The sequence below is a fragment of the Cyprinus carpio genome, chromosome A15 (genome assembly GCF_018340385.1).
Source record: "Cyprinus carpio isolate SPL01 chromosome A15, ASM1834038v1, whole genome shotgun sequence".
In the NCBI taxonomy this organism is placed as follows: Eukaryota; Metazoa; Chordata; class Actinopteri; order Cypriniformes; family Cyprinidae; genus Cyprinus; species Cyprinus carpio.
Window position 1 is genome coordinate 14,568,030 of NC_056586.1, and position 22,633 is coordinate 14,590,662.

The window sequence follows — 22,633 nt, forward strand, 5'->3', positions numbered from 1 at the left end:
GGCTGCTCATGATGACTCCTGTCCGTGGTGACACTTTGACAGTGATTTTTCAAAAACAGAGTGACACAACAAAGCTTGAAAATAATCTTTGCGTACAAGCGGAGGACAGTATGAGAGACCGTTACTAACTTTCTGTGAAATTGATAGAGAGTGGAACAGAGAACTAAAGTAATGGCAGAACATCCTAGATGAATGTTTGAGTGAAAAGCATTTCTAAAAGGATCTGACATGATTCCATATTAACAATGCGATTCTGTGGAAGGTGATTTTTAAAATGATAACGCTTCTCAAAGCACTGGGAAAAGTCTTCTCATGGATTAATTTCTTGTCCTAATTAAATAAAGCAAGAACTCTGTTGTCTCTCACTGCAATATTCTCATTAGCGTAGATTTAAATGAGATTAATTCAATGCTGAGGCTGTAAACTTAATTCAGCTCACTCTCAGAAGAGTCTGTTTGCGTGAGAAGCGGAGGCGTGTTTTAGATGAATGTCTTATTTTATGTTTTATGGTTTGCGATGACTGCATTACATAAGTAATTTAAGCTTATGTAAAACTGGGGCCCAAGGGCAGTCACCATGACGTTGAGCTCCAATTACTTGAAGTCTTGAAGCCCATTGCCTTGCTTGCTGAAAACCTGACATTGACCACAGGCAGTATGTAATTAATTTTTTATTGAAGCTATAAATTGATAGGGTAAGGTATTTCATATTTGGATGAAATTCCCTTTGCAGTTAATTAATTATAATTTTTACATTTGATATTAAAGAACCTGTAGAAGTGTCAGTGTGTATTGCATATTTCTAAGCCTGAAAAAAATTCATAATCATAATTTGTTATTCTTGTAGACAAGCTCTTTCTTTCATGCAGGCTTTCAACATCACAAAAAAATTATAAAATTTTTCCTATCACAGGATAATGTGTTGTGACAACACTTATAAAAATTAAAAAGGTTCTTTATTTGCATTATGGTTCCATGAAGAAACTTTAAAATCCATAGAACCTTTCCATTGCACAAACAGTTTTTTATAGCCTAATGAAAACTTCTTCACACTATGAAAAAAATAAAAAATAAATAAAAACCCTAAACATTTACTGAATGGTTCTTTGGGGAACTAAAAATTTCTCTTCTATGGCATCGCTGCTGAAACCTTTTGGAACCTTTATTTTATGGGATTATTATTTATTATTCATAAGTTAATGGAACTGTTCACTTGAAAACAAAAATTCTCTCATAATTTACTCACCCTTATGTCGTTACAAACCTGTATGAATTCCTTTTTTATAGATATTTTGAGAAATGTCTTAGCATTTTTGTTTTGCCCTACAACTGTTAAATTGTTAAAGATTCTGCACAAAAAAAAAAAAAAAAAAAAAAGTCCACTGCAATGTACAAAACAATTGTATTAACAACAAGAAAATCTTTAATTATATTACAAAAATAATTCTGTTAAAGTGCTCTGAGTTTTCACTTCAACTGATAATTAAAATCCAAAAATGGGGGCAGTTTTGTTTGTATGAAACGGCAGATCGAGAGGTCATGAAGTGATGCAAAATATGAAAGTAGTGCTGGTTTCATTTACAGTAAGGGTGGACTCATATACAGTGTTGCATGGAATCGACAGTGAAAGTTAGGATATAGGTGAGAAAATAATTTAAGCAGTGAGAAGGTATTTTTCCCTCCAACACCCTAACAGTAATGATGTCCTTTTATACAGTAGTGCTTCTATTGTGAGAGAGTGAGAAAAAAAGAAGAAAAAAAAACCTCAATGAGGCTCCAGCAGGTCAAATCAGATCAGAGTGAACTCACTGTGGTGCAGTGGTTTTTCTCCCTGGCCTGCAGTGCAACAGATCATCTACACCCCCTCTGGATTTTGGTCATGATAGATTTTCTCAATTTCTAAGAAATAGATTTCTGCCTCTTTCTTATTCTCTGCCATTATTCAATCTTACAGATCTCCGAGTTGAAAATACATTGCACCGTACCGCGTCTTAAAATGAGTTCTGTAGGGAATCGTGTTTTGTAAGGAATGTTCTGAGAGCACTTTAATCAGCGGGACTCTATTTGCCTTTCTTCTGTCCCTAATCTCTGAACTTTGAGAGGCAATTACCAGACAAAACAAACAGTCCTTTTTAATTTAAGAGGAGCATACTGAGAAGCACATCTCTCCTGCACATATTGTCATAAGGAGCCCCAGAAGGACACATCAAAGGATGGATCAAATGTACAACGCTGAGTGAGGTAAGAGACACTCGTAGCACCTTTGTTTTTAGATGTTGTTTCCAGGGACCACTTTACAGATGTCAGCCCCGAGGCCAAATCATATGACAGGACTTGGTCTTTGTATGTGTGGAATGAGTCTATGGATGTTTTTTTTTTCCCTGAGAGTGATATTCTAAGACCATGATCTTACAGAAAAAGCTGTCACTGTAGATTTATTAAATGTGTCGTTTAACACATCGTGAGAGAAGTCGCTTACCCATAATGTTTTAGTGGTAGCCTATTGTTTGTCATACTCAAAATAAAAGCACTGGACTCAAAGAACTCATAGTAGAAATATTTCTGCATGCAGTCGTCAGTTTATAAAATAACCATGAGTATGTCAACACAGGGTTATAGTTAACTAAAACCAAATAAAACATATATATATATATATATATATATATATATATATATATATATATATATATATATATATATATATATATATATATATATATATATATATATAAACTTATTTCAGCTAGTTGCCAATTAAACATTTCTTATTTATGTTAACTTGATGTACTAAAATAACTAAAAATAAAATAAAAACTTTAAATAAAATTTAATTTTTGTGTAACAAAAAACAATGTTGCATCTTGAACTATCGTGATGGCAGTCCCTACTTTAAGAAAGTCTAGATTTGTCTGTGGTGTTACTGTATGTGTTTTGCAAAATGTAACAAAATTTAAATTGTATTTCAATTTGAGTAATTTAATGGTGAAACATGTTCTTCGTTAATGAGATTTACATTCACATCAAGATCCCGTCTGTTGAAAAAAAAGGCTAGAAAATTGTAGTTAGTTCTAAGAGTTGATTTAGAATCAATTAAATTTGTAAGTGTGGGATAAATATAAAATAGCCCACTTGGGGGCACAGTATGTCAAGTAGCCTATAAGGTCTGTATCTGTCATGCGTGACAAGAAGTTGCTTTTATCTTAACTGTTCTAAACTCTCAATTAAACAAGAATACAATGAACGTTATGTGAAACCCTCAAATCGGGTACACCAAAACAAAAATGATATCCCCAAAGGTTTATTATTAAATATGTATGCCTTACCTATGAAAAACATCTACTGTACTTGAGTCAACTGCAGTAACACCTATGAACTACAGAGGGAGACAAAGACCGTTGTTGACAATACAACACGCCCCTTTGTTCATCAACAGAATTACATTTTCATTATATAACTCTAGAATATGTGTTCACAATCTATGTCATCATGCATACCAGCTAAATTACTTTAGGAAACACGATTATTGTTTTTAGGACAATTATTATTTGCAAGTAATACATTATCCTAATGCAGTTTTGTAAATTATATCCTATACTATGTGCATACTATAGCCTATAATTAGCTTACATACATGCGTTGAAATTCTCTCTCTCTCTCTATATATATATGTGTGTGCACTCTTAGCACCCGGATGCGAAGCGTTGAGGCTGGGGGGAAGTAATAAGCACTAAGCAGTCAGACATTTTTTGGAATGCATCACCTGGTTTAATATACAGGGCAAGCTTTGACAAGTGATGAGCAGGTCCATTATAACAGGGAAGAGCAAGCAGTGTTTCTGCGGTGGCAACCATGACCTATATAAAACAATGCAAAAGTTAACAGAGACATGCCGGCACCAATGGAAATAAAAAATGTATAAATTGTATGTATAAATGTATGTATAAATTCATAACACCAAAAGTGAAAAAAAGGAAATACAAACACAAAGTCAAGTGTTATTTTAACAGCTGAAGAAATTGTGTTACTACTTCCAACCAACTATTCATAGTCAATTTGAAATTATGTTTAGAATCATAAAGCAAGTGTTTAAGGTATACAGATCTCACTGCTGCTGCTAAAGATCACTGAACATTAACATCAGGTTGCAATGTGGCTTCAGTACAAACTGCCATTGTGCTAGTATTAATCCCAAGAACTGGCTTTAATGCTGCAAGATCATTCAGAACACAAACTGAATGCAATGACCAATGTAAACACAAATGACAACATGTGTTCAATCACACTGCTGTACGCAGTATGTCCTCATTATAGCTGTTTACCTGCCTCCGTTTCTCTGATTATTGATTGCAAAGTGGCAAAGCTGAGTGACTTGAAAGTTTCTTTTACAATAAAAATTAAATATTATAATAGGATTCATTGTATAGAAAATATGACAATAAAAACCAAGTCTAATTGGAATCCAGACTTATCTTCAACTATTTCTATCAAAAGAGAAAGAACAGCGAATGCCAAAGAGGGAAAGGTTCACATGGACATTCTGACAGTAATGATTGACATTTGGTTTAGAAAAGTGCGTGTATAGGCAGTATGATAGCTCTTCAGCTCCGGGCTGCTGTATTTGTGTCTCTACTAAGGCAAAAATTGAGGACAGACACATAGAGATCCTCATCAGTCTGAGATTAGACGTTTGTTACTGCTGACCTCCATCGAGACAGTGGGAGATAATGAACCAGTTGAGATTTCTTCCACACATCACGTTATCAAGACAAGAGGGATTTGATTTGGCAGGTTTCCTGGTTTCTCACAGCAGCTTTTGGAGTGTCAGAACAAGATCAGTGCCAGTTCTCCATTTTAAACCAGTTCAGAATCATCAGTACCTGAAACAGAAACCAATGTCCATATTTGGCTAGTTTAGATATATTTGTATATGTGTGTGTGTGTATATATATATATATATATATATATATATATATATATATATATATAGTATTTAAATAAAAATTGGATTATTAGATGATTGATTAGTAGAATTGCTATTCAACAAAGATGTTTCTGTATGTTTTCATACAAAAAGGCCGCTATTAAAAAATACAAATATATAAAAAAAAAAATATATATATATATATATATATATATATATATATATATATATATATATATATATATATATATATATATATATATATGCACACATATACAGTATATGTATTTAAGTTATATATATATATACTTATACATAAATCTAATTATAAGAAATATGCAAAATTAATACACTTAAATTTAATATTGAAAGTTAATAATGTGTATTTATAAAAAAATATCATAAAAAATATATACTAACAAAAAACAAACCATTATTATTATTTATTTTAATTAACCACACATATATAAAATATATATTAAATATATATATATATATATATATAGTATATTTTTAGTATATATATATATATATACTATATATATGTGGGATATTATATACAGTATATGAAATAAAATTACTACAGTATATTAAAATTAAATTAGATAGAACACGTTTTTTGAATCAGTATTAATAAATATCTTTCACAATAACTTCACAAAATCATATCATGTTTCTAGAACATTCCACACTATTTTTCCATCAGTTACAAGTTACATAACCCCCACCACCAACAAAAAGTCCTCCTCAAATTACAAATCACTCCAGTTCTGGTAAACATCAGATATCACTACAGGAAGCTGCATAGAAAAAAAAAAACACAAAACAAATAACAAGGCCAATTTATAATAAAATGGATCCATGTCATATCACATTTATATATGCATTCTCATATTTCAGATCACTTTAAACAGTGTAAAATCATTGATCAAGGAGTTTACAAAGAGAACAAACCCTGACCTTAGCATTACTACTGCTATACCTCTCATTGAATTATCTTGAGAGATCAGCTGATGTTAGTATTTGCTGGACAGATATGGCAATGAACAGAGGAGTGGCATTTGTTTAAGTTGATGGGAATGAAGATCCAGTAATGTTAAGAGAGGATGTGGACAAGAAATGAGAGAAACAGACAGCGATGGTGGAAGGGTTCTAGTCAGCTACTCAGGATGAGCGGAGAATTGTTGATGATGTTTCTAACTGAGAGGTAAATTAAAAAATACCGTTATATGGTGTGAGACTTTTATTCCGTTGCAGCAGGGCCTGGGTTTTCTTTATTTTCAGAGGGAATGGCTAAGTAGTCTGTCCTGTAGACACATGGGTACAAAAGAAAAAGGCAAAAACTAAGAGTTGAGGGTGCACTGCTGCACCAACATAGTCAGGGATAGTTCACCCGAAAATAAAAACGATATGTGTGTGTGTGTGTGTGTGTGTGTATTACTCATCATCATGTCATTCTTTTTTTCAGTGGTGTTTGTGTGTGTGTGTGTGTGTGTGTGTGTTGTGCTGTGTGTGTGTGGTGTGTGTGTGTGTGTGTGTGTGTGTGTGTGTGTGTGTGTGTGTGTGTGTGTGTGTGTGTGTGTTTTTCAGTGTGTCATATAACAACAGTTCATAGTGACCAGTATTCAAATAGACCCTTAACAATAATAACAACAACAACAAAAACTATAATTTAAGTCCAAATGTATTCCCTAATAGTCACTATGTGGCCATTGTATGTCAAGCAGTGTAATGAGTTTTACGTTTGTTTGGGGGTTTTTAGGTCTGGAATGTCATGATGGCAAGTAACAATGACTTATTTCTATAATACTCAGTGACTCTGATTGAATATTAAGTGGTGCTTTTTGCTTTGACTGAGGACAGCTATATAATCATGTATTAATAGAAAGAGTTGAAAAAAGAGAGGGTTAAAATACCCTCTGCATAAAAAAGAGAGGGTTAAATGGCTGTGTCAAATGACAGTAAGAGATCAGTGAGTATCAGTTTGGATTCTGATTACAACAGGTAAGGCTGACGGGCCACCACATTATTTTCCATACCCTCTGCATGACTGATGGGATTGAGGTCGCACTAATGCATGCTTTTAAAGCACTTACGCACACATTACCCATATGTGTGTGTGTATGGCTGCGTTTATGTGTCATGGTAATCTATCATGCTTCCAAACAACTCAATAATCTTCAGAATATAGCGTTAAATTCATCACTAATGATCGAAACTTCAAGTTAGCCAATAATGATTGAATGCCTGAGTAAGAATATGTTTTATCTACCTGTCAAACAGGCAGAACATAAGCCTACACTTCCATTAAGCTTGAAGTGCACTGAATAAAAAAAAATATAGATAAGTAAAACCCATTTGATGGATATACTGTAGGAATAGTTCAATAGTTCATTTGCTGAAAATGTATTCACCTTCAGGCCACTCAAGATGAGCTTGTTTCTTCATCAGAACAGTTATGGAGAAATTTTACAATACCTTATCTGCAGTGAGTAGGTGCCAAAAATATCACAACTGATAAAAACATCACAATATCCACATGACTCCAGTCCACTAATTAACAAAACAAAACCAAAAAAATTTTTTAACTTCTAAAATCTAAAATCTATCATCCTCTATCCATAATATTGCTTTCTCCAGTGAAAAAGTCATATCGCAAGACAGAAAGAAAAATAGAAGACTTAGATAAATCAATCACCAAACAAAAAAAAAAAAAAAACTGTTAAAAAAAAAAAAATGGATAAAAATCTACTAAAAAAAAAAAAGGAAGATTTTCTTACTAGACAAAAAAAAAGATACTATCTTACTGGAGGATGCGTTATAATGGATTATGGACTTGTATTCTGGCCAGAAGTGACAGATTAAAGTTCAGTCACCTTAATAATGGATTTGTTTCATACAAAGCATAGCTTTTCACTTCACAAGATGTTAGTTGATGTGCTCGATTCATGTGCATTACTTGTGGATTACTGTGATTTTCTTATCAGCTGTTTGGACTCTCATTCTGACGGCACCCATTCACTGCAGGGGATCCATTGGTAAGCAAGTGATATAATGTTACATTTCTCCAAATCTGTTCTGATGAAGAAACAAACTCGTGTATTTCTTGTACAACCTGAGAGTGAGTACATTTTTAGCTAATTTAAATTTTTGGGTCAACTATTCCTTTAAATGGACCCCTTAAACTCATTAAAACAAAGACACTAACCAGAAACACAATTACAGCATGATAATTTAATACTCACTCAGTGTCCTGAATCTGCTCCTCGGATTTGGAGATCTTCCTGTAGCAGTAGATCATCTCCACCAGCAACCAGAATGTGAGGAACACCAGCAGCACATACATCATGATCTCTGAGTACAGCGCCGTGATGTCTTCACTCGCTGAGAAAATGAAAATATGCAGTCAGATGGAATTTTGTACAACTCATTGAGCAATCAAAGGAGGCCTGTCAGACTGATATAGTGTGCCATTGTGGATGTTTTTGATGAATTCATCCAGAAAGTAACTCAAGTCTCAAGTGTAATGAAAATGAGCACAAAAGTGCAGAATGCACGAGTGGACAAGTCAAAATATAGCTGCACTGCTGTAATGCACTAGGAGAGTTATTAAAGCTATTTCAGGTCATCAGGAACTATAAACAAGTGCAACTATAATTCACCTCAGAGATGTCATGCTTTGCATCCAGATATTACATTTGTGAATGAGTGGCTTCATATAACAATTTTAACCAATTTTTTTCTGAGGATTTTTTTTTTTTTTTTGCCTTTTTTTTATTGTTATATGAACAAAAACACAGCATGCATAGAAGATCTGTAGAGATCAGAATGAATCAACTTCTGGCAAGAATTCACATTAATAGTTTTTGAAATTGCAATTCATTTTTATTTAAGTCTATTAAATTTAAAAGGTACACAATAACCAAAATTAAATCACAATCACCAACCACCAACCCTTTCCAAATCTGTATGACTTTCTTTTTTTGGAACATTGAAAAATAAATAAATAAATAAGAATGTTGGTAACCAAGCAATTTCCATTCCCATTTACTTCAGTTGTATCCATGCAATGTAAGTGAATGGGAACCAAAACTGTTTGGTTACCAACATTCAATAAAATATCTTCTTTTGTGTTCTGCAGAAGGAAGAAAAGACATAAGGATAAGTAAATGATGACTCAATTAAAATTTTTGGGTGAACTATCACTTTAAATTTCAGTTAGGTGTTCTTTAGGTAGAAACAGATAAATACATTTGTCTGTCTGTCCCTTAAAAGAAACATTATATCAAATAATTTGCATGCAAACACAAAACCACACAATGAAACAAACATGCTCAGAAACTGTACTTCATTTTAACTTTCCCTTGGAGAACAATGAGACTCAAAGGTTATATGACAGACTGTAAGACTGTATACATCAATAAGAGTGCAGAGCATGTGACATTTTATAGAAAAAAAAAACAAGTTTGTACAATTCTACAAAATCTAGTACAGTTGTCAAAAAGGATCTGTGATCACATTATAAAGAGTATTTATGTCTCATGCACTGCAGTGAATAGATCTAAAATGAAAACCAAAGTAAAACCATAATTTTACTGTAATTTAATGTATCTCAAAATATCTTCAAAACCCACCACTTAAATACAACATCTATTTCTATTTCTATCTGCGAACCGAGACAGTCGCAGATAGAGATAGAGATGAAGCATTGCGGTTGCATGATTAAATACAGACAAATATACATTAGGTAAAGTATATTCGGTTGAAGTGAGAGGAAGTACTCTGCATTCAGCAATCTCAGGCATCCAGAGAATAGCATAGAAACCAGAATCTTTACATTACCCCTTACAACAGATAGAGAGGTAAGTGGTTGCTTAGATAAAGCCCTGAAAACAACTTCCTGCCTTCCAATAAGTAGGCTTAAATTACAATGAAAACAGAACAGAGCACAGGATTACTAGAACAACACAACACAACACATCAGGATACAGTTGAATGAAGGACACTGTGCTGAGGTCAATAATATCTGGCTTTCAGGTTACAGCATGTTTGGAAATGGCCTGCAGCACAACCATTCAAATCACACTGCAGAGATGAGGTAATCAGATCGAATATGTCTAGACAAAGTACTGTATGTCCAGCGTGAGAAAGGTCTAGCGGTGTGTTCTATCACTTACCTTTCATTTTTACCTTAAGATCAATTGTGGTTTTCTTGATGGTGGAATGCTTGAATGAATCGAACTCAAAGAAGCGTGACACCTCACATCTGTATGTGCCAGAGTCTTTAAGAGTAACATTTAGGATGCTAATGGAGACATCCTGCAGGTCCTTGCTACCGCTCCATGTCAGACGGCCCTTCCAGTACATTTCTACATCCTTTGGCACCTGTGGCTCACGATCATACTGATAGATCTGTATAGGGGAGATGATTATGTGTCAGATATGATCTTTTTTTAAAAAAAATAAAGTTAAATTAGTGCACAAAAAAAAAGCTAAGAGGGGATCTCACAAGCACTTTTCTTTATCTTCTCCAATGAAGAAACCCCATGTCCACTTTGGTCCTCGGCAGAGGATCTCCTCTCGTTTCATGCAGTAGAGATGCAGGTTAACTTCATAACATGACCTACCGATGGCATCTGTGTTCTGATGCTACGTCACACACACCAGCCGACCCTCTCCTGCACTGCAGACAACACAGAGTATTACCACACCACACACACTGTGTAAATCTATCTATCTATCTGTCCTATCCATCTATCCATGCATCCATACATCTCTGCAATCGGCTTCACCTTTTAATAACATGTAGGACCTACAGTCATGCCTTTTGGAGTAGTGAAAAGTTAACACCTTCCCAAAAAAACGTAGCTTCAAATCTTGCATATACTTTATGGAGGTCAGTTAAACACTAAGCAGAGATTGTCTCAAGGTTGCACCAGAGAATGAGAAAGAGAGGACAGATTAGAGATCATTATCCATCATTACAGCTCCAATTCCAGAAAGAGCTCGCAGCACACCTGACTCCCGCTCAGACAAAACATACCTTATAGCACACCGATTTCTGTAGACACATGTTCAGTATTGGCGGCACAGAACGCCCCATTGAGCAGGGGCCGGGCCGAGGCCTCAGTCATGTGAAGATTGTTCTAGAGTGTTCACTCGACTGTGAACATTACCTCTCTCTGACAATTGTTGAAAATGAGGCCAACTTTTACATAACTCACAGCCTCAGAAGCACAAGCTTGCCAACACTGTTTTGCACCTTTTCTGTTTAAAGGGTCATATGGGCCAATGGAAGATGCCAAAATGTAGCTGTTCAGGTTCCACAAAACCTTCTTCATGGACAATGTATAAAGATGAAAAGTTGTTACATATTTTACTAACAATTCAAAGAATGCAATCTTAAAGGTAGAGAAATTCTATTTTAAATCTCTTAATGGTTCTGATGACACCAGACTGCCACAATCTGTGAGGAGAAGAAGCAGTGTGACATCATTGACACTCATCATTGGTACTGTTTAGAGCTGAATCAATGCCATCTCTGTCTGGGATTGTATTATTTCAAAATATATGTGAATTTGTGACTCACAAAAGAATAACCTCACATACATTTCAAACACTGTCTGTACCAATGTACTCATGTCTTAATTGACTGGTTTAATTAACTAGGATATACAGAACCATTTAAAGAAGCTGTGGGAGGGAGTTTAGTGAAAATTAATTCTGAGAAAAAAAAAAGTAAACAGGGGTCCCTACAATATAATATATATATTATATATATATTATATATACTCTATATATATATAATCTTATATATATATATATGCATATATATCTATATAAATTTATTATGATTGTGTTGCATTTTTGCAAGTATTATAATATAATAATATAATATATAATATATATATATATCATATATATATATAAAATACTTGCAAAAATGCAAACAATAAAACTAAATGAATGACTTAATAACAATAAATAACTACTATATTATTTAGGTTCTGATATGCTGATATCCCTGTACTGCATATATCGACAACCACAAACCACAAATTATTTAGAAATTACTTTAAATTACAAAAAATCTCATATGATCCGTTTAACACATTTAAATGACAATTTCATTTTTGTAAAATGTAAAATATTTTTTTATACCTACCCACTCTTTAATAGTACTATTATTTCTCTAGCATTTTCTTTCCTTACTTTGTAAATAAACAAAATGGTGTCTTGTACAAAAAATAATCTATTTATTGTTTCATTATTTACGGTTTTAAAATGTCAAAATACTTAACCCAAAGGGGGGGGGGGGGCAAAAAATGATGAACCGCAATAGCAAAATGCAACACAAGCCTCACTGTGAGTTGCCATGGCTGAGTGATGCTAACACAACAGGGCGGCGTCACAGATAGAGTGTTCCCGTAAGTACTTAGAGAAAAAAAGAAAAACCGACACTGGACTTGATTTCGACTGAGGTTAAACAGGTTATACACACACACACACACACACCACACACACACACCACACAATATATATCTATTTTTCGTTTATAGAATAAGTGTTTCAGGACCACGGACAGCGCACAATCGAGGGCGATTGTAATTTTCTTGCGTTTGATACTTTTTATGAAACAGCTTGGAAGCTGACGTTTTCATTGCAGGTCTACGGGACGGAATGAACGTTGTCGTGTTTCTCAAGAGTAAGTTTGTGCTTTCTTACCGATATTCACACATCCGTAAACGTCTTAAACTAGAAGTGGACACTGGTGTTTCCATTTCGATGCTTGAATTGAAAGACCTGTGGATCTTAAATGATTCCTGTAGAAAATTCACCGCGGAACAAATAAATCCAGTGCCTATCCACAACGAGCTCTTTCAGCAAGATTTCATGACAGAGAGATGTATTACCGTGTTCCTTTTTGCATCCACATAAGCAATAAGGCTGCTCCATCGTCAAACCTCTGCAGCTGTAGAATTAAGAACGCCTGCCTTTGTTTTCTTACTAAATAGCCACTTACTCATGATAGACATGCTCAGTGCGCAATGCGCTGCTTGGTCTACTTTTCAAGCATTACTTCTACAAACGTGCTTAGAAGTTGAATTTTATTCACGTGAAAGTCTAAAACAACTAAAAATAATAATTGTGAATTCAAACATTGACAAAAAGCTGACATTTTAAGGATGGTTTTCATAAACCTTAGGTTGAATTTTTTTTTGTTCAAAGTTTTTCAAAAATGATATAATAATGTATATTACAATTTTAAACTCAACTTATTAATTACAATATTTGCTTGGACCCAAAACCATGGTTTACATGTTTTTGCGATGTTATCTTTAGTGTGTTTTGCATTTTTGTAGTATCCCATGAGCTAATGTTTTTCTGCTGAAAAGTAAGGGAGGGAGGATGTTGCTGAAAAGCATATTATAAGATGTTTAATAGCAGGTTTAATGGTGACAACTTACCCCTTGCAATATGACAATATTCCCCAGCTCTTTTTAAATATAATATTATTTATATTTTTCAATGAACTTTACATTTTTTTTCAGTTGAAATGTTAAGTATTGTAGTCAATAATTTGCGTACTAAACAAAAATTGACCTTCAAGAAGGAACCCACTTAAAAAGTATTAACATGATCTAAAAATGTTTGATTAGCCCAATTTCCCCTATACTGAGTAGTTCTATCAAGGCTGATGCCTAATAAGTGATTTTATTTATAGGTGGCAAGTGGAGCAGTCTCATGTCCTGGCAACTAGCAACAGAAAGAGACAGATATGAATCCGAAATTTTCATCAGAGCCCACAAATTTAACTACAGATCACTGATCATCCATCCCTCAGTCATCAGTTATTGTCTCTTCGTCTTCTTCCTCATAAACAACAGCCAATCAACTCCAGCGAGCAGTGCATCATGAAGCTGTGTGCAATCTGTAGGCTTCAATTGTCTCCACTCGAGAACTGCATTTTCATCATTCAAACCCACACATTGGGTCCTACTTAACCTATGCGTGGTCGGGGAAGCAGCTTCATCGCAATTACTGCAATTATTACATGAGTCACAACCGTATCTAACCTTTCCCGTTTGCAGTCACCACCACATGGATGATGACTGCTTAAGAAAACTGACGAATGCAAAAATAGATTTTGAGCTTAAAAATACAATTTAATTGTGGGCATTTGTTCCAAATAAGACCAGATAAAAAATGATAGCACAAAATTTGTAGATTGCATGGTGTTAAAGGGAATAATTCACCAAAAATGAAAAACGTACTCACCCTCAGGTCATCCAGGATGGAGATGAGTATGTTTCATTAGCATTGCATCACTTGCTCATATCCAATGGATGCTCTGGCAGTGAATGTCAGCAAGAACTGAGATGTCCAAACAGCTGATAAAAAACCAGCAAATCAAACAATCCACAAAAAAAGCTGCGTGTTTGTAAAAAAACAAATACATCATTTAGACATTTTTTACTTCAAATCATTGCTTTCCAGCTAAAAAAAACTGAGTCACTATATCCATAATATTGCTTATAGTGAAAACAAGTAATCCTCGTCCTAAATTCTGGGGAGAAATATGGACAGATAAAATTTTATAGCAAAAAACATTCCAAAACGTTTTCTACACAAATTTGTTAGTTTGATTTTGATGTGAGGAGAAGAACAAGGGATGGACTTTTTTTTCCACGAGTAGTAAGTAATTATTATTGATTTGGTGGCCTTGCATTTGGGCGGACCCATTCACCGCGTCAGGATGCCATTGGCGAGCAAGTGAGGTAATGCTAAATTTCTCCAAAAACCTGTTCTCAAGAAGAAACAAACTCACTACATATTGGATGGCAAATTAATTTTTAGGTGAACTATCCTTTAGTTGAAATGATTTCAGTCACATAACTAGCAGCATATCTAAGTAGTGCACATAAGGACAAATACGTAATGGAAAACATCTGAGAATTAGGTAAAACATTTTTACAACACTCCGTAATCCATCCGGTTTGAAATGCATATGCAAAAATGCTAGATGTTTATGCTCACAATGGCTTTTGCCTTATGCAACAGTGTACATTACACCCAGCTTGCTTTTGCTATACAGATAAAAATGGATACCTCTTCCATCGGGTACCATTGAGAGGAATAATTTGTTAGGATTAGATGCATGTTGGATGCTACACAAATGTAAGATTTGTGTCTAAGCTTACAATGAGAAAGTCGATGATTTAAATCTTGCTTAAAGTAGTATGGGGAACCCATTAAAGCTTAAGGATGTAATAGATTTCAACCATTGGGATTAATGGCTGCTTTATTAGGCCGACCTCTCCAGAAGGAAGAGAAGAACACATGGCTGAACAAAAAAAAGACCTAGAAATTATTTCTACACAGCACAGAGACCATTCTTTTCCACTAATGCCAGTCGTGCCAGATTCTTTCCGCCAGTGCTTTCTATTCTGACTCTCAATGAAACAATTATAAGAGCTGTAATACAATTGCAGAAGTGCTTATCGATGGGAGAATGTTGCCAGCAGGCTTGTCTCAGCACCAAACTAAAAAAAAGGCAGGCCTGCTGCTTGCTATACCCCACTTATGCAGGGAAACCATGGGGCAACAGAAACGCAAAATGACAGTGTGGAAAGAAGGGGCAGGGCAGGGTAATGCTTTTGATCCAGCCATGGAGGATGAAACCCTGTGAGTCTATATATAGTTTCAGTTACATGATGTTTATATGAGTAATAAAAGCTCATCTCTTTTTTTTAATCTAATCTACTCTAATCTAATCTAATCTAATCTATCCTAATCTAATCTAATCTAATCTAATAATAGACAGTAATTGACAAAATGCGTATGGCATATAGGAAGAATAAATGAAAATCTAGGTTCATCAATCACATCAAGCAAATTTCTGAATCTTACAATCTTAAAGGGGACATCGGATTTAATTTCAGTATTTTGGCTGCATTTTTGGAGACATTGGCTGTGTCATCCAGCGAACTGTTTCAGTGTTGCAGGCCGATTTCTGTGTAGATAGCTCGTATTTGAATAGACCACCTCCGAGCCCATATATATGACATGCCCCATGGAAACGGGAAGGGTGGGGGTGAGCAGTAGGCTCATTAGCAGTTAAAGAACACATGCACTGAAATGATTTTTGTGAACAGAATTGTTTGTGACAGGTAAAAAGGGTGTTTTTGCATGATCATTGATGGAATTTTAACCAGAGTTTGTTACTGACATTGTAGGAAAACCCTAAAAAATCATACCACCTTGTGGAAAATGGGCAGTCCAATGTCCCCTTGATCTATTGTGCTATTGTGTAACTATTGTGCAACTGAACTTTCAACCCAATGAGAATGTGATTTGTAATGAAAAAACTTAATTAATTAAAAAATTTAAATAAACATTAAACTAAATACATTAAATAACAATATGTTGAATAGACAGATTTTCACGAACTGTCAATTGGATTCATCCAAAGATTGCCTTTAAGTCCCAAACCACTCTTTTTTAAAGATCATTGTGTTTTTAGATCATCTCAGGATGATCTCAACTTCTCTGATTCACAGTCATGGACCTGCATGACTTTCTCAGAAAAAGACCTTCTGAAACGCTCTGTGCATATTAAGTAGGTCAAAAAAACACTGAGGCTATTATGAGAGTCTGCAGAAACTGAGCAGGCAGAGCATCTCTTGTATGCTGCTGAAGTATCAGCCCAGTGAAAGATGTCTTTTCAAGTTTTTTTAGAACTTGTTTCTACAGGTGACAAAGACGCTTAATTCTGACTGTGCTATTCCTGGCCTCTTACTATTGAAAAGAGATGCATGATCTTTAGAGACACCAAAAATAAATAACTAAATACTTTTACTTTCTTCTACTGAGGATATTACCTCGCCCACCAGGTTTATGCTTTCAAGTTTAAATCACAATCAAAATCAAAAAAAAAAACCTGGCACATTCATCTTGTAAATTATTTCCCAAATCGGGGAAGAAACACTTGCCACAACGTACATCCACATCCTACTTCAATCTCTGTTTGAAACCATCTCCCACGAGGAAACACTCCAGACTTTTGTACCACCTACTGCTGAACTACCTCCCAATACAAACCGCCAAACAAAACTCTTCTGAGACACTCCTCCCATCAATCCCCACCGTCATACATAAATCAATTCTTGACCAGTGGCTCTGCTGCATCAGATTTTAAAACCACCCTACAGACAACAGACAACCAAACTTTTTTTATTATTATTATTATTATTATTTTGGATCTATTTGAAGTTGCAATGGTCCTAACCAGTCTTGTTATCAAATAGTATTGATGAAATTATCACAACAAAGTTTTAGTAGACACACTTTTGGTGACTGCTAGTCATATTTATGCTCTTGTTATTGTGTTGTGGTCAAAGTTTTCCCTTTCATGGCAATTATATATGATCCACACAAATAAATAATCATGTTTTAAGAGAATTTATACATATGGCATGAGTTCACATTCATTATCACTGTATAACAACCAGAAGTGAGATACACAAGCACTTCTGAGACATCTAGCACTAAAGGAAAGTCTGGGTATTATGTGCTACATTAAAAAAAAAAAAAAAAAACTTTCCAAATGAAATCCGATTTGCTCCCAAAGGATTTTCTGACCTTTATTTACTGTGTTAACATTAAATGAGGAAACACATTTTCAAAAAGCAATTTCAGGTTTACCACATTAATTTTGCTCAGTCTATTAACTTACAGGCAATAGTGAAATATGGCAGCCCTGTTCTATGATTAATTGTTTGACTTTAATTTTAAATTTGAACCAATCCCTTTGTCTAATGTATTTCAGTAGAAATGTATAATTAATTTATATTTTTCTTTCTCTGCCAGTTTTAAAATGTAGACAGATGGCATACTTGCTCTTTACTAAGAGGCATTATTAACAATCTTTCTATAGAAGATCTAAAAATGGACAGGACCGTTTTTCTGTTAAAACAAGTTTATACTGCATACATAATAAATGACAACACTTACAGGAGGAGCTCCCATTATGGACATATCAGTGGATCTTCAGCCCTATAATAGAGGGCAATATTTCCTGCAAACAAACAGTGACTTCTGTATAAACGACATTGGACAGTGGAATAGAGATCTGAATATGAGTTCATTACTCAAGTGGCGTCTTCTCATGTATTGCACAAGCTATCCATTTGTAATGAAAGAGAGCAGGACAGAAATAGGCATGATCATATCTACCTCCCGCCAGAAATAACAGCACGACAAGCCATGTTCATAAATAATGGCATATTAACACACCACAAAACAACAACCAGTTTCAGAACAAGTGCAAAAGCAAAAGCAACCTACTTTTTGCATCAACTGACGGAAATACAGTGTGCTTGGCCAAGCGCAAAAAAATGTTTGTAAAATAATAAAGGAAAAGCAAAACAGATTACAATAGACTACTACTACTACTACATTATTATTGTTGTGGTCACTACACAATAATAATTACTATTAGTTTTTATTAAAAAACCACAATAATGGGCATTGTGTTAAAGAAATAGTTGAAGGTGAGCTAATAAAAAGTAATAATAACAACAACAACAATGACCATGATTATGTGTTATGTGTCGCTACAATAATAACACACAACAACAATAATAACAGAAAAATAGTTGTTGTTCTTATTGCTGTTCTACGATAACCAACAATGATAAATAGCTATTGTCATTGGATTATGATTTTGTTGTTTATTAACTATGGTTGGTGTAGCTATTCGTTGCAATGATAATAATAATAATAAATTAATATGACTATAATAATAATTTAAATTAAACAATGACAAATACACATTATACACTATAAAGTGTAGGTCACTATTAAATAAGCACATTTTCTGAATCTTAAAAGCTTAAATCTTTAATCAAAATCAAAATATATTGTGATTCATTTGTAATTGTACTTTCAAATGCAAACTCAAACTATATCAATTTAAATTTCATTTTAAAAAAAATGCAAAAAATAACACAAAGATTGCCTTTAGTTCAAAACTGTTGTTTTTTTTTTTTTCAACAGAGCACTATATCATCTCAGAATGATTCACAGTCCCTACACAATAATAATAATTAATATTATTTTTTATTAAAACAAACTACAACACCAAAAATAATAATAAAAACTGCTGTTCTGATTTTGTTGTTTATCTATTTTTGTAGCTGTTATTTATATAAGTTATAGTGATAATAATAATAGTTAATTAATTAATATATTATTATAATTATTATTAGTCAAAAATGAAAATGATATTACATCAGTGTCAGTAGAGGATTTTAAAACTGTAAATGATACTTTTCTTAAAAGCATAAAGTTTATGAGCATTAAAAATGAATGGCACATTTAGGGGAAAAAATCTAAACATTTACAAAACAAGTCTAAATGTGAGAGTATTACTCTGAATGAGGGCCTTGCAAACACTGCATCTACTTCAGCAGCAGTACACTGAGTCTGACAGGTTTGTTAAGTGAAAGTCCACCCTGGATGCTGCGTGGTACACTATTTTGTTTAATCTAAAGCAATAAAGGCAGACGCCACACATCCAGTGGAACTTTCTTGAGTATATCAGCTTAAGGACAGGGAGTTGTAACACGTTGATCGCGGGTGATGACAGCTACTCTGCTTACCCTCCCTTCCAATCTGTTCACAGTCTGTTTCCCCCGCCTAGAGGAACAGAGTTTAGCTCAGCTCTGAGCATGAGCGTGCATGAACTGTTATATTTTATTGACTGGAAAAACACTGGAGGATGAAGCCCAGATAAAACATGCTACAAATATCACTGCTCAGAAGTGCATAGTATGTTTAATTAGTAACATTTCCCTGGTTCTTGTATACTGACTTGTGAGTCACTTTTTAGCATAAATATATTGACACAATATTTTTAATAACTTAGATTTATTTTTATACATTTAGATTTAGACTTAATAAAATCATATTAAGAAATAAAGCTAATTCATAAACACACTCAGTAAGATTTTTTGAAAGATATTAATACCTATGCATTAATACTATACAGCATTGATTTCAAACTGATCAAAAGTGAAGTAAAGACTTTATAATACAATAGACTTCTACTTCAAATAATTAGTGTTTCTCTTGAACTTTTAATTTAAGAATCTTACCAACCCTAAATTCTTGAACAGTGGTGTAAATACATGCATACATTCATGGAAATGAAAAAATAAACCAATAAAATAACGAATCACAGTTTTAAGGTTATGAGTACATTTGCTAAGTTGTTTAGGATAACACTGCTTTTAAACCAGAGGTTCTCCTCCGTGTGAGTTTTTGTCACAAACAGCTACAAAATCTACATGTGACAAGTGAGGAGACATTTTTTTTTTTTTTGGCAGTATGTATTTTTATAATAATCATCATTTTTCAAAACATTATTCCTCATGCAGTCACCCACCCTTTTCCTCATGTTTGTCCATATGCTTGCTTTGCTTTTTCCTGTTGCTGGACTGTCCTGCAGCAGGTTTCTCTGGTTCTCCACTGTCTGGTTTGCATTTGCTGGGTGTCTGGCTGTCTTCCTGAGCCAGGACTGTGCTGTGAGCTGTCTGACTTCATTAGGACTCGCTCGCTGGCTTGAGCTCAGTTTAGAAAGTCTGTCTCTCATCTCCTTCAGTTTCTGATCCACTGTACACTTCTGCAGCTCCAGCATCATCTGCTGCTCCTGCAAGCATGGAGAGCGTGAGAGACAAAGACAGAAAGAATGAGAAATATATTTTACAATTGGGAAATGCATTTGGCCATCCCGTAAATATTGTGGGGGCTGTATAGGGGTCTCCTGTACACCAGCATAAGGTGAGTCAGAATGGCTGTTACCTGAAGCTGTTTGTCAGACCTGGACTCTTTCTTCTCTGGTGGGCTGTGTATGTGCATTGCCCTGTGGAGCCCAGAGGAGAGCTGCTGGTAAACTTCATCAAGTCTGTTTATTTCTCTTTCCCACACACAGCACCTGAAGCACAGGTAGATAAAAAAAATAGGTGTACACTCTTCATAATAAATAAAACACAACACAAAAAGCAACACACAGCTTTCACTCACTGGGACTTGAGTCTTTAGGCCAGTTTGCCCTTGTCCTTCAACAATATACACAAAAGACCACAAAATTGTACCAGTGCTCAGGTGCTTGCTAGGCTAAGAAAGTTTTCTGTTAAAAACTACTCTAAAATCTCTTACTATTTCCATGTCTCTTTCAGAGTTGGTTTTAGTTCCTGAAGTCTAAAATCAATTGAAGTTAATGTTCTTAATGTTTTTTAATATACTCTTAAAAATGTCAAAAACACCTTAGATTAGATACTAACCTCTCTGTCAGCAGGTGCTCAGCAAAATGAGTTTCAGTAGGTATTTTTTTTTTTTGTTTCACGGAAGAAGTCCTCTACTAATGTTCCAAAGGCCTCCGGTGTATTTTCCTCAATCATCTAACATGTGAGCGAAGTCTATTTTAGCTCTTCCTGGATTTCATATATATAACAAACTATTATGGAAGGCTAGAGCAATCTCTCTTACCTGAGGTTATATAGGTCATTGAGTGTAAGAGAACGGAGAAGAACTGGCCAGCGTTTTGAAGCTTCTGTGTAGTAATAAAAGTCTTTATGGCAGCAGGCCAGCAGGTTATCACAGTGAGAGGCTGGCACCGTCCTGGCCAATTGCAGCATGACGGGGGGGAAAGGAACAAGCTCTGCTCAGAAAATGCACAACATGGTAGCCAAAACAGGAAGACAGCAAAATGCTGTGGGGAAAGGTTGTCAAGGGCAACAGGGAACAGGTGCGACAGTTCACTCTCTGCTGGGATGATAATAAACTGAAGGAGAAGAAAGCGGATGTAGGTCATTACAAACGCGGAAACAATCAGAAGACATTACATGGCACCCGAAATGATAAAATATATAAATAAAATATAAATATAAATAAATAATATTTTTATATTATATTCTTAATTGTTTCATGTATCAACTTAATTCATTAAAAGTGCATTTCTTATTCTACTAGCTCACTGAATTCAATGCACAAATGTGTACTGACCGTCCTCTGTCTGGGGCGTGTGGGCGCAGAATCTGGAGTGATTCCTTTATCTCCTGCAGTGTTTTGGACAGAGGCGTCAGAGACACAAACTTGGCCAGTTCCTCTTCACTCACACAGGGAATGGTGCTCTGCTGTTGACCTGACCAGATGAGAGCATGTACTGTTAGCACAGCAGGAGCCTTGGGTCAAAGAATACAAACTGGGTTTTAACAAGGTTGAACCTGGATCTGAGGAAGCTGCCTCTATCTGCACCCACTTTAAAGTCTGCAGGGGAAAACTGTAAAACAATAGAAAAATACTTAATGGCATAGTTCACCAAAAAAAAAAAAAAAAAAAAAAAAAAAGGGGCGGATTAGGGGATTCCGAGTCGATTCTTTTTATTTTATTTATTTATTATTTTGGAGAGAGAGACAATAACTTTTTTACCATCGGCTGCACCACTTTGCAGATTGTTTACATTCACAGACAGCTACATTACACACCTGCATGAAAGAGCAATATTCGAAATGGCATATTAGGGGCAATTTAAAAACTTTTATTTTAATTTTAGTTTTTAGTGATTTTGTTCTGACTTTTTTTTTTTCAAAACTAATTTTGAATAGTTTTAGTTAACAAAAACAACACTGCCCAAAAGAGCGCATCAAAC

At 34.7% G+C, this 22,633-nt stretch overlaps 1 protein-coding gene across 3 annotated transcripts in view; it reads right to left on the reverse strand.

Annotated features, from left to right (window-relative positions):
- Nucleotides 1-3,741: 3,741 nt before the first annotated feature.
- The window catches only part of LOC109103918 (sodium channel subunit beta-3-like), a 39,218-nt gene continuing 20,326 nt past the window's right edge, over nt 3,742-22,633 (reverse strand). Inside the window, exons 5-8 of one of the 3 annotated variants that reach the window (XM_042771140.1) lie at nt 10,098-10,332; nt 8,166-8,304; nt 6,144-6,227; nt 3,742-4,876 (exon numbers count right to left, since the gene is read on the reverse strand). In XM_042771140.1, coding sequence (XP_042627074.1) covers nt 6,164-6,227; nt 8,166-8,304; nt 10,098-10,332 — 438 coding nt within the window. In that variant the 3' untranslated portion in view covers nt 3,742-4,876; nt 6,144-6,163. Of the gene's footprint in view, nt 4,877-6,143; nt 6,228-8,165; nt 8,305-9,530; nt 9,840-10,097; nt 10,333-22,633 lie in introns of those variants that run through there. The other 2 variants (XM_019117265.2, XM_019117268.2) reach the window with 2 other exon arrangements.